At 46.8% G+C, this 12,592-nt stretch overlaps 2 protein-coding genes across 12 annotated transcripts in view; one reads left to right on the top strand and one right to left on the bottom strand.

Moving 5' to 3' along the window:
* Positions 1-7,315, top strand: part of STX3 (syntaxin 3) — a 45,071-nt gene extending 37,756 nt beyond the window's left edge. For 3 of the 11 annotated variants that reach the window (XM_021082988.1, XM_021082985.1, XM_021082980.1), the window contains one exon: positions 2,708-7,312. In XM_021082988.1, the coding sequence (XP_020938647.1) occupies positions 2,708-2,785 (78 nt within the window). In that variant the 3' untranslated portion in view covers positions 2,786-7,312. Of the gene's footprint in view, positions 1-1,460; positions 1,987-2,707 lie in introns of those variants that run through there. The other 8 variants (XM_021082979.1, XM_021082982.1, XR_002341479.1 and 5 more) reach the window with 7 other exon arrangements.
* Positions 7,855-12,592, bottom strand: MRPL16 (mitochondrial ribosomal protein L16). The gene is given in 4 exon segments (NM_001244967.1): positions 7,855-8,530; positions 9,400-9,548; positions 12,017-12,082; positions 12,425-12,592. Coding segments are annotated over 4 exon segments (756 nt in total). The 5' UTR covers positions 12,480-12,592; the 3' UTR covers positions 7,855-8,044.

Below are 12,592 nucleotides of genomic sequence, written 5' to 3'. Positions count from 1 at the left end.
TGGGGACTCTGGATTCGCTCCCTCCTGAGAAGGCAGCCTGGGGTCTCACAGGCGGCTTCTTTCCCCCGTGGTCACCCTTGGGCACACTGCGCTCACTAAAGCTTTCAGCACTCGTGCGTTTTTCAGCTCCGTAACATCTATTCTCGGGTCCTGGCTGCGGCGTGTGGGCGGAGTCTCGGTGGTTCCTCTCCCGTGGGTTCTGTCCTCACTCTGTCTTGTAATGGGCTTCATCATTGGTCCTCGTTCTCTGAGCACCTCACTTCCACTCCTCTTCCCCAGCAAGCCTGCTCCTAAGTTGGGTACACTCTATGCCTGGGATCTGGGCTTTGTCTTCTGAGTGCTTGCTGGCTTTGGGGGATGCTGAGCTTTGCCTTCCTTTTCTGATCAGTGTAAATGAAGCTCTGATGGGGGTGGGTAGGGTTTTGTTTGTGGATGACGGGTTGGATCTTGAACCACCAGAGTAGCTAACATTTTAGAGGCTTGAGCTGTACATACATCATTGAATCCTCACAACACCTTAGAGACAGGCCCTATTATCATCCCCATTTTACAGATGAAAATGCTCAGGCTTGCAGAGAAGTAACAGGGTCAGGTTTGAACACACAGCTAATAGTGGATCTAGGGATGTTCTTTCTACATCTTAGCTTCTCTTTGTAAAACAAGATAGCCATTTATCTTGTCTCCAAAGTCTAGAGAGGCTTAGAGAATAATGACTTTAAAATTTAGGTTATGGGAGTTCCCTGGTGGCTCAGTAGGTTAAAGATCTGGCATTTTCACTGCTGTAGCTCTGGTTACAGCTGTGACACGGGTTCGATCCCTTGCCCAGAGACTTCACAGGCCATGGACATGGCCAAAAAAATTTTTAAGATATGAATTTCTTTAAAAAAGAATAGAGCTGACCACTGCATCAGGATTTCATGTATGCAGCAGTAGCATGGTGGGAACCGTCTAGTTATTGGGACTGTGAAGTCTCCTGTGACTTCTTAAGTATTATTCTTCTGAATAAAACATAGTATGTATTGTTAAAAAAAAAAAAGACCTGTAAAATACAGAAAAGGTGAACAGAATGAACTTTTAATATTATTGCTGATAACCTTCTGGCATGTGCACACACTCAGACTGGGTTAACGTCATTCAGACGATGTTACCTGTGTTTGGTTCCCAGTTACAAAATCATAAGCATCATTCCACCTCACTAACATCTCTCTGTAAATCTCACTTTTCAACACACAAAATTGGGAATATACTCTCAATTATTTAACGTGTCCCCAGTGTTGGAGGGTGGTTATTTTGCTATGACTAACAGCGTGACCAACTTATATTTTCTGATTTCTGTTTTCTCTTTATTACAATTTCATAGAAGTTGGGTCACTGAGGTAATAGGTATAAAGACTTGAAGCCATAACTCTACCTTCACTTTATTTTTGCCTTTTCTGCTTCCTCCTCCCCCTGTCGCCTAGAGGGTCTGAAAGTCAAGATTATTATCACCCTACACATTTTAACTTCTTCTTGAGACGTAAGTGGCAGTAAGGTGATTGATTTCTCATAGGTAATTAATTGGTAGGTTCTTTTTTTCCCCCTGGCATTTAATTGATGGTCTCTCCCCACCCCCTGGCATTTGGGCTCTAGTCCTTGATTTTTTTTTTTTTTTCCTCCTTGTAGAGTTTTATTCTGACTCTTAATTATCCCATTGGAAAAAATGTTAACATTAAGAAAAGGTCTAAGAGGAGTTCCCCGGTGGTGCTGTCACTGCTGTGGCTTGGGTTGCTGCTGTGGCGTGGGTTTGATCCCTGGCCTGGGAACTTATGTATGCTCTGGGCAAACCAGAAAAAAAAAAAAAAGAAAAGGTCTAATAGTCAATATCTATCCATATCCTTGGATAAAAGATATCTTCAGTCATGGTGTAGTGCCTCTCACCATTTCTAATTCCAGGAATTCAGGATGTGGATGAATCATTCTTTAAAATAAAGAGGCTGGTTAATTCATTGTTTTTAGTTGACTGACCTGGTCTTTAAGATGCTAAGTCATCAAGCCCATGTTGGCACTTCCACAGTGTCTTTCTTATTCCCTAAAGGGGTCCAGCCTGACTGATACCTAGGTCTGGACTCAGCTCTCCCACCAAGTGACCTGAGGGAGAGACGTTTCCGCACAGGGTGGGGGAAGGAAGACATCCTGGTTTATGCTCCCTGGTGGTGCACCAGCTACTGCTCCAGGATGCCCTGCAGCATCCCCATCTTCAATGGGGAAGCTCTGCGAAGCTCGGCAAGGTTAGAAACTTGCCCAAAGTCTGTGCAGCTCACAAGGCAGAGCAGCCGTAACAAGACCCCTGAACTTTTTCGTATCCTTTTGCTGTGCCTTTCTGCCTTCTGAGACAAGTGGTGGATAGGGGAGTAAGGAGGAGATGATTCAGGTACCAGAAAGCTCCTGACACTTGTATTCGAGAGGTGCGGATGGGGGGGGTCCCACAGGGAGAACAGGTGTTTTCCATCAGCGATTGTGCCTCCTCACTGCCGAGTCCTCCCATGGGAACATGACAGCCCACAGGAGGGGCTGTGACAGGTCCGGAGATTGTCCTCTTTCCCCCCTCTTGTAACAGGGCATTCTGTTTCTGGAGCAGTGGGGGTACCTACTTCCAGGTCCTGTCACGGGTATGCCTGTTGGATTTCTCAGGGTCCCTGCTGACTTTTCCATTGTTCTCTTTTTGCAGTTATTTCTGAGCTTTCCTCTCCACCTTCTAGCCGTGTGGCTGAGTCTTCCTGCTCTTCACCATCACCCTGGGCACTGACAGCTCCTCCTCCCCCGCCTCTTTTAGAGCCTGATTTCACTCCAGCCTTGTGGGGCCACCCTTGTTGTCTTCAGTTGGGAACGGAGTGTGCATGGCTTTCCTGAGAGAGAGAGTGGGACCCGTTCCTTTGTTTCCTTGTAACCATCCTCGACCCAGCAGACCATCTAGCCCTGGAGGAATCTGAGCTACCGATACAACCCTTCTCCTGCCCCACTGGCTCTGAAGCACCCTCTCCTGGACTATATGGACCAACCCAGCTTCTCTTTCTTCCCTCTGATGTGTCAAATCATGCCTTGCACCTTGGAGAGCCTATCTGGGACCTCCCCCAGGTGCTGAATTTTCTACCTCATGGAGTATTCTTCTCCCCAGAATTGCAATTTTTTTTTTTTTTTTTTAAAGAGGATATCTTTAACAAAGCAAAAGGCTTCTTCCAAGTTGGGCACCAGTCAGGCTTGGTCCTGAGTCTTCTACCTGACAGGACCCCAGTCTTCACGACTTGTTGACCCTGTCCTGAAAATAGGAGGGGCTGGCAGATGTCGTTTTAGTCTTAGAAGCTTACTTGTTTGTAATTAAGCTCTTACTGTGTTCAGCTAGATGGCCAACTTCCATCTCCACGTTGTATGGCCGAATGTTTACTCAAAGGGGCGCCACCGTCATGAAGTCATCTGACTTTACTGCTTAAAGGGCTGGGAATATTGTTTCCATGTGTCCATCTTGGGAACTGGCTGTTGACTGTTAGAATGATGCTTCGTGAAGGCATCGCCTTGAGGCCCCAAATAACCAGGCATTTAACATGAGTCCAGAGACAAGGTGCTTGAGTCTCAGGCTCTGGAAATGTTTCTGACTGGTGCAAGTAATTCAGTCAGTTCACGTGCTCCAAATGGTACATTTATAATTGTGTGTGTGAGACATGTACACATATGCATGTGTCTCTCAGGAAGTAGGAAACTGGCAATAGAAGGTATTATAACCTAAACAAACTAATTTGAGCTGAAAAATAGGGAAGAGACATTCACTTACCTGCCAATGAATGAGTAGAAGTATGATCTTCCCGCGTCACGGAGAAACCCACTGTTTTCTGCACGAGCTCTAGGAGAGTCATAGGGGGCTGAGGTGATCCCCTTTAGGTTTTTCTGCTTAGCAGACAGAAGGTGTGACAATCTTGGCGGCTCTCCCCACGTGCTGCCTGGGTTTGGCTTGTCCTGAGAACATCCCGCAGCAATTTGCTGTCATTCCTGTGACCTTTGGGATGTCCTATCTCCAGAACTGAGTCACCTGGGGGAGGCCCAGGACTACCCAGCAGCTCTACCAGGTTGAAGAGCTTGGCAGATTCTTTGTTGCCACCCCTTCCCCACCTGCCCCCCCATCACAGAGCAAACAACAGCCAGGAAACTTTCAAGTGTAGAGACTGCGCTCAGCTGGTGGTGAGCCCCTTAGATTCCCAGCTGGTCTTGGCTAACCTCCCTGGTTTATATTTCCTAGGACAGGGCGAGCACCCCCGTCCAGGCCCGGCCCCTGGGCTTCCTTTACAGAGGCTCCTCACTCCCATTCATTGTCCAGCGTTCAGACAGAGCCAAGGGGACCCCCTCTGGCCCATGGCTATGATGTCTGACCAGGGCCTGGCTCCAGGAAAGAGGGCAGACAAGCTCTACTCATAGCCCTTTGCTCTCCGGAGATCGAGGCCTGGGGCTTACAGTTTGGAATACAACAAGTGAAGGGTTTTTTGTCATTTGTATTTTTTTTTTAATGTAAACTTGATTATTTTATTGCTAATTTAAAAATAAATGACTTTATATTGATTGTGAAACAGCTCTGGCTCCATTTCCGGGTAAAACACTTAGTGACTGACTGCCACCCTATGGTGGTATTTGTTTAGGTTTCGGAATTTTTTTTTTTTTTTTTTTAAACCATAGGCTAACTCAGATGGATTAAACTTGTAAGTTTTGAAAATGGTTTAAGAATACAGAGTAGCAGTATTTGAATCTTAGGTTTCTAGTGCCCCCCTGCCGCTCCCCCAGCTCGGGTTTGCTCTCTTGAGAGTTTCTGGCCCCAGAGGGAACTCAGCCTGCTGTGATGGTATCTGGAGGGCAGAAGGACACACCAAGCACCTCTGAGATCGCTGTTGATCTGATTTCCGAGTCTCTCACGGAGAAGTAACGTTTCCATCAGCATTCCGGGTTCCAGAAGCCAGATCCATCTCCCTTTCCCTCCACATCCACTTCCACGCCCAGGCCCACCCCTGCCTCCCTTCCTGTGGAACGCTCTCTGCAGTGATGTTGCTTCTCACGGGCTTTTTCTTTCCTTGTCTGGGTGAGCAGAAGAAGATCATGATCATGATCTGCTGCGTGATCCTTGCGATCATCTTAGCTTCCACCATTGGGGGCATATTTGCCTGAAAATAGAAGGTGAGCCGTCTGCGGGAGGGAGGGTCAGGCCTGTTTTCACTTCCTTGACTCCTCTGTCGCCAGGTGCCCTAATCTGGGTGGGACTGGGTGTGGAAGTAGATAAAGGTTCACAGAGAGAAAAATGTGGTGAGTGAGTTGGTACTAGGTAGATGGGGAGACAGAAGCCAGCAGTCTGTCCACAACTAGGTCTAAGAGCAGAAGGTTTAGCCCTGGATGCTTGGTATAAGGATGTTGATTTCCTGCGGTGACACCTGGGCCTTGGCACATGGAGGAGAAAGAATCCCTTATTGCATTAGGATCACCCTGAGCTCTTTGAAGGAGGGCCACACAGTGAACCCAAAGTCAATAAACTTCCCTTACAGGTTAGGCCAGCTGTTTCCAGCCTCATGAGTGGTCCCTAACCCCTGTAGAAGGAGGGCTTTGTGCTCCTGGCCTGGCACATGCTGCTGTATAATCTATGACTTTTCCCCTCCGTTTCTGTTATCCCTTCAGCCCTCACAGATGGATCCTCACCTGGCATTTTTAACCCTTCTTCCACCTCTGTGGTGCCATCATTTCTCCACTGCAGATTCCTCACCGGCTCTTCCTCTTTCCATTAAGAAACCTCTTATGACACAGAACCTCCACCATCTACTGGCTAAAAGTTGTGCAAAGGGAGATTCATGAAACTGTGGAACGGGGGCAGGCAGGGGTGCAGGAACAGCACTGTGTGGCTGGTTAGGGAGATGTTGGAGGACAAAGCATAATAGGTACTGTTTAGAGAATAAGCTCAGAGCCCGCACTGCCCTCACGGCTGTGAGGCAGGTACTGAAGCGCACACACCCGTTCATCAGCAGCATCCGGGCACTAGTTCCTTCTGCTCATCTAGGTCTCACCTTAGACCAACCCCCCATCTCCTTTCTTCTTCAGTGTCTGTTAGGCTCTAAGGCAGAGTGTCCAGTGAGGCCCCCTGCCCCGTGCTTAGCACAGTGCCTGCCACTTCCAGCTGCTCAAGGATCTGTCAACTCACTTACCTGTAATTAAGCTCTGCTTTCTATGGATGAGTCATTGGATTTGACTCTGAAACCCTTTAAGGCATCAACAGAAAAGGATCTGTTAGTAGGAGGTGGCATAAAAAGGCCTGGGGAGGGGTTGATCCATCTATGCAAAAAGACACAGGCCCCCCCATTACTACTGCATCCACTTGAAGTCCTTTTTCTACGGGAGGCGGGAGAGAGTTCTGTCTCCAGCCTCTTGCTCTGCAGAGATGGGCTGCCCCAGGACTGTGGTTCAGTAACTAAATGTGGACCCCAAACAAAACTGGCTTATGCTGTGGCTGAACACACCCAACAGTCATCAGTACCAAGCTGTAAGGACCCCAACCAGAAGAGGTGATGACATTCGGTTAGAAGGTGAAATAATGCAGTCACTTGCTTCACTTTTGGTTTTTGCTATCAGCTGAAACTGACTTTGTTGACCAGTAACATGTACAAGAAACTGTTGCAAACACTGTCCCCATTTCAAGGTCAGATGTGTTCTAATGCAATTTAGTGATTAGTTTTATTACAAGAGGTTCACTAAGATACATTAAAAATCACAGTGTACAGTTCTTGAGGACCACACAGTGGCATAAACTTGGTCCTTTTGGTAAATTACTTTGCCAGAGATCTTACTTTTTAAGAAAGTGGGATAGGACACCCTGACATTTTAGTCAGTGCCCTGTTTTCTACCCACTTTCAAAGCAAATCATGTACTATTTCTGTCTGTAGTTCCTTTAGTTTGAATACAGGATAGAAGCCACTGCTGGCGAGCACTGAAAAGCAGCTTGCTTTTGAAAAAAGCCAACAGGGAGCAGGACCCATGGGGCTTGACTCACACGGGGCCCTTGTTCATTTGGCAGTAAGGGCCTGAGTGCGCGTGGCGCCTGTGCTGTGCTAAGACCTTCAGGGACAAAGACAGAGCCAAACACTCCCCGCCCTCAGGATGTCAGGCCTAGGAAAGACCACACAATTCTGCTGTTGTTTTTATCAGTTCCTTTTGCTAAAAGGGAATGGTGTGTTCCTTGCCATACTGTCCAACAACCCCCCCTTCCAAGACTGGGAGAAGATGGGTCACTGGGCATAAATAAATATGTGGAATTAACTCATGTACTGTTGCTTTCTTTGCTTTCCTAGAAATATTAAGTTTGTAACTAGCAAAATGTCATAGAAACTAGCTTCTGAAGTGTGCATATATAAAAGGCATACAGATATCCAGTCCGACTTGCATCAGAGATGGGAGATGCAAACGTTTGCTTCAGCCTTGAAGACATACATCTTCTAGCTGGGGAGAACCAGGGCTTCTCAAAGTCCATCAGGCCTGGTCCTTAATCATTTAAGGGACTGAGTGACCAATGAGAGGTATATCTTTTTTGTCAAATTATTTATTTTTAGGGCCACACCCACGGCATATGGAGGTTCCCAGGCTAGGGGTCTAATTGGAACTACAGCTGCTGGCGTATGCCACAGCATCGCCAGATCTGAGCTGCATCTGTGACCTACATCACAACTTATGGCAACACCGGATCCTTAACCCACTGAGCAAGGCCAGGGACTGAACCCACAACTTCATGGTTCCTAGTTGGATTCATTTCTGCTGCACCACGACGGGAACTCCGAGAGGTATATCTTGAGGTGATACTCAAACTTTAACATAAATATAATGTACTTTAATAATAAAAACGACAGATAATGTACAGTTTTTCAGAAAACATCTATCATATGCTGCTCCTTGGTTATGACATCAGAGCTACCCAGAGACTTTAAGGACTGGCTGAGAGGAATAAAGAGGTAGATTCCCTCTCTTAGCCTGTGTATCTGTCCTCGTCATGTCCTCACTACACACGCTCAGGCGTGTAGAACTTGCCCCAGTACCGCCCCTTGTAGGTCAGGTCGTAGGGGCTCAGCACCTTCCGTATCCCCAGCATGTTGGCAGTGGCGATGCGCTCAAAGGTCCAGGGGTTTTGGTTGTTCCGTTCTCGTTCCTCTTGATCTTTCCGCATCTTTTCTAGAGTCTCACGGCTCACAGCCTTCGCGGGGAAGGGCAACTTGTGGGCAACTAGGTCGAGGAAACCTTGTACCTCTTTGAATTCACAACGCCCGCCCATCTCTACGATGAGGCGGCCGGCCTTCACAGGAGTCACGTAGTGATCGATGGCACCTTTGCCGCCCCCCATCCGCTGTCCCATGCCCTTGCGGGTGATGGGCTTGAAAGGGGCTGGTACTCGCCACAAGGCAAACATGTTCTTGGGGTCCATAGAGCGGTTGATTGTCAGGCGCATCATTTCAAAATGCCCCCAGTGGAGGTAACCGCCACCCAGCGCCTAAAGGTAAATGGAAGAAACAGAAACACACGGGATTGAGGCTGCCTTCGTGGCCTCTACTCTCGTGTCTCTCATGGTATCTGTGCCGTCACTGATACACATGAAAGTAAAACTGACCTAAGTTTCATAAGTGCCATGGAGGAAAAGCCTCAGTGGTAGATGGGAACAAGAGTGGACTTGCTTCATTGGACAGCCAGAGAAGACTCCTTTGAGGAGGTGACATTTATAGCTGAGGCCAGAATGGCACGAACCAGCCAAAGGAAAACAGATCTGAGTGTTTCAGGCACAGGTGAAGGTTTTGGTGCAGCAACTGGCTTGGTGAGTCTGCGCAGAAGCCGGTGAGGCTGGAGTAGAGGGAATGGAACGGACTGATATTGTGAGAGGATGGCAGGCTCTTGTGCAGGCTGCGGGAGGGGACTTTAAAACACCACTCTGGCTGCCTGATGGAAGATAAATCCTGGTCCACAGCCGTATGTGTAGCTACTGACATCAAGCCTTCACAGAAACTACCTGATGAGTAAGGAAACATACTACATACTGTCCCACATACTGAATCATGGGCAGTTTTATTTTGCCCAGAGGCTTAGATCTCACGGTCTGCTTATGGGGTATTATTATTATTATTATGATCATTAGGTGGCCTCTTCCTTCCCCTGTTTTTACATTATTTTCATTATTACATTATGTTATATATCATATAAAACAGAAACCATTTATAACTCAAACGTTTGTTGGGTACTGCATATCAGTTCAAAGAGCAACTGGTGGCAGTTCTAATAAAACCTGTGGAGGAAGAGACTAAGATGAACTCAATGAGTCTTTTTTTAATCCCTGGTTTCAATCCTGTAGCCGCCTGACCCTGAACTCACCAAGATTGCAAAGCGGCCTTCTGTGAACTCAGTGGCTTCAGTGGAAGGTCCCCGTATGTCACTCAGGTTTTTACGTTCTCTTCTCACTTTCGGCACAAGTGGTACCCTTTCAACAAATCTAAGCTTCGGCTTTTCAGGAATGGCAACATCTAAAAGGAGAATAGACCAAGAATAAGTCAAACTACACATCTCGCGGGATTCATTTTCTTCCTAGAAGATGGATGACAATCAGGTCAAAGTCTTAAAGTTACCATTCAGCAATTCCAAAAATGTGTCAGATTATCTTGTGGACTCTTTCACTGACACTGGAATCTTTTGGCTATGACAGTGGTAGATGCAAACATTTTTGAGCCTTGTAAGATAGCAAAGTTTTAATCTTCAAACAAAAACTCTTTTATTAAATGCCTCCTCTGTGCCTGATGCTAAAAAAAGGAAGGAATAGAGATATGAGACTCACAAAATAACATTAGGTAACTTTTTTTTTTTTTTTGGTGACTGTACAAAGTGCTGGAATGAGCTGCTTTATGTGCATTATCTCATCTAATCTTTAAAACAACTTTAGAACCTTGGTACTATTTTAGGACTTCCTTTTTAATTAAAAAAATTGTTAATTATCACAAAATGACCACCGTTAAACACACCCACATAATTTAGCCAGATCAAGAAACATTAGGCAGGTAGTATTTTTTTTTTAAATGGCTGCACCCATGGTATATGGAAGTTCCGGGCCAGGGACTGAATCTGAGCTGCAGCTGTGGCAATGCCAGATCTTTTGACCCACTGTGCTGGGCCAGGGATGGAACCCACACTTCCATAGTGATCCAAGCCACTGCAGTTGGATTCTTAACCCACCATGCCACAGTGGGAACTCCAGGCAGATAGTATTTTTATTTTTATTTTATTTATTTGCTTTTTAGGGCCGCACCCATGGCACATGGAGTTTCCTAGGCTAGGGGTTGAATTGGAGCTACAGCTGCTGGCCTACACCACAGCCACAGGAATGAGAGATGTGAGCTGCATCTGTCACCTATACCACAGCTCATAGCAATGCCAGATTCTTAACCCACTGAGCAAGGCCAGGGATTCCCTGTGTCCTCATGGATGCTAGTAAGATTCGGTTCCGTGAATCACGATGGGAACTCTTGGCAGGTAGTATTTTTAATCTCCATCTTATAAAAGTGGAACTTCAGGCTGAGAGAAGTTTAGTAATTTGGTCTGGGCCATCCAGTTAAAACAGCAGGGCCAGACAGTACAAGACTTAAGAAAAAAAACTATCACACTGCCTCTTTGAATATCATGGAGGTAGAGGAAAGAACACTCCTACTGTACATGAAAATAATCTAAGTTCTCCAGTTCTGCCACATTCTTACCAGGAATGTCCAACCTAGTACTCAATCAGTGCTTTTTCCCTTATATATTCAGAGGCTTTTCATGTTGAGACCTGCACGATATGCAGCAGCTGGGTAAAGGCAGGTGGGCTGAAAGGTAGGCCAGACATGCTCTGTCTTTATCATGTCTGGCAATTTGACAATACGGAAAAAAAAAGGTAACTTGTAAGTCATTTAAAGCATTGCTATAGTAAACAATCATGGCTCTTTGATGGAGTCAAGTATAAAACAAGAGACCTTAAAGCTACAGAAACTGCACCTGTTACTTCTATATGAGAGCTACAGAGAACTTAGTAATGCTTTCCCCTGCCTCCAAGCTCATATGTACTCCAGTGCTTGTAGTAGTTTCACAATTATATGTAGAAGATAAGGCCCTCAGAGAACCAGGCTCCTTTCATTTTCTTGAGATTTCCTATATTTAAAAAAACAAAAACAAAAACAAAAAAACCTAAACCCCCCAGAGTTTCCACAGTGGCAATGGTGGGTTAAAGATCCACTCTGTGGCAGTGCAGGTTTGCTCCCAGCACAGTGGGCTAAGGATTAACTGCAGCTCAGATTCAGTCTTTTGCCAGGGGAACCTCTATATGCCATGGGTGCAGCCGAGAGAGAAAAAGAGGAAAGAAAAGAAAGAGAAAGAGTCAGATTTACCAAATGGGGGCTTACCTTAACTGTTATATTAACAATTGCCTTTTTTTTTTTTTTAAACAAATGCTTTTCTTTTAATGCTGTTAATGAATGCATATATGTAACCTCATTTGGAAAAAAAACGTAAGTCTAAATTTGAAGCCAATTAGCTCTAGCTGAGAGGTAGGCTGTGGGCCACTCACCAGTAAAATACTATTGGGGAGAAATTCCATTAAACATTTGCTCCTTAAAAGCAGGGGCCTTTGCGGGGTGGGGGTGGGGGGTCTCTTTTGTTCTAGAAGCGTTTAGAACACTCCTGGAATGTAGCAGGCTCTTAATACATATTTACTGAATTGGTGACTGGGAGAAGGGGCACAAGAACACTATTTTTTTTTTTTTTTTGGCCACACCCACAGTATGTGGAAATTCGTGGGCCAGAGATCGAACCTGTGCCACAGCTGTAACCAGAGCCACAGCAGTGACAATGCCGGATCCTTAACCCGCTGAACCACGAGAGAACTCTGAACACTCCCTTTCTTCACCTACCCTCAGCTGGGTTCCATCACTAAAAAGGCTTACGAACTTGAAAACAGATAAGCTCTCACCTTCAAAAGTTGGCACCGGGAGCAGCGTCTTGAAGCCAGCAGTGGCGGACGGGGCTGCCCAAGAATCTACAACGACAGATCAAGTTAAATGACCAAGGCCACAAAGCCAGGGCCCGGTACACTCTGGGTCAAAGATGCTTCGGACTGGGGTGTCTCGTGGGTTTGGGACGCGGATTCCATTAAAGTGGCTCACAGGCTCTGGTCCCCCAAAAGAGAACAACTGGGGACGCTGGGCGCCAACTCCAGGTTGCGCGAAGGCTGGGACCATTTTGCAAGAATCTTAGGCGAGAGAGGCGGCAGTGCCCTCCCGGTGCTCCAGTGCGTGAAAAGTCTTTGTACGAGAATACACGAATGGGGCGGAGGGTGCGGGCGGGAGGCAAGGCCTAGAGGGACCACGGGACTTCTGACCTGACAAAGGCGCTCGCAAGAGGGGCGCGCAGGCGCGAGCCAGCAGCCGCCACATGATAACACGCGTGCGACCACGCCAAGCTCCCCACGGCGACCGCGGCGCTCACTTCGACCCAGGGAACCAGAGCGGCGTTCTGCAACCGCGCCGGAAACGGCTCTGGCCGGAAG

This window comes from Sus scrofa, chromosome 2 (assembly GCF_000003025.6).
Source record: "Sus scrofa isolate TJ Tabasco breed Duroc chromosome 2, Sscrofa11.1, whole genome shotgun sequence".
Taxonomy (NCBI): Eukaryota; Metazoa; Chordata; class Mammalia; order Artiodactyla; family Suidae; genus Sus; species Sus scrofa.
This window is presented reverse-complemented; position numbering and strand designations above follow the sequence as displayed.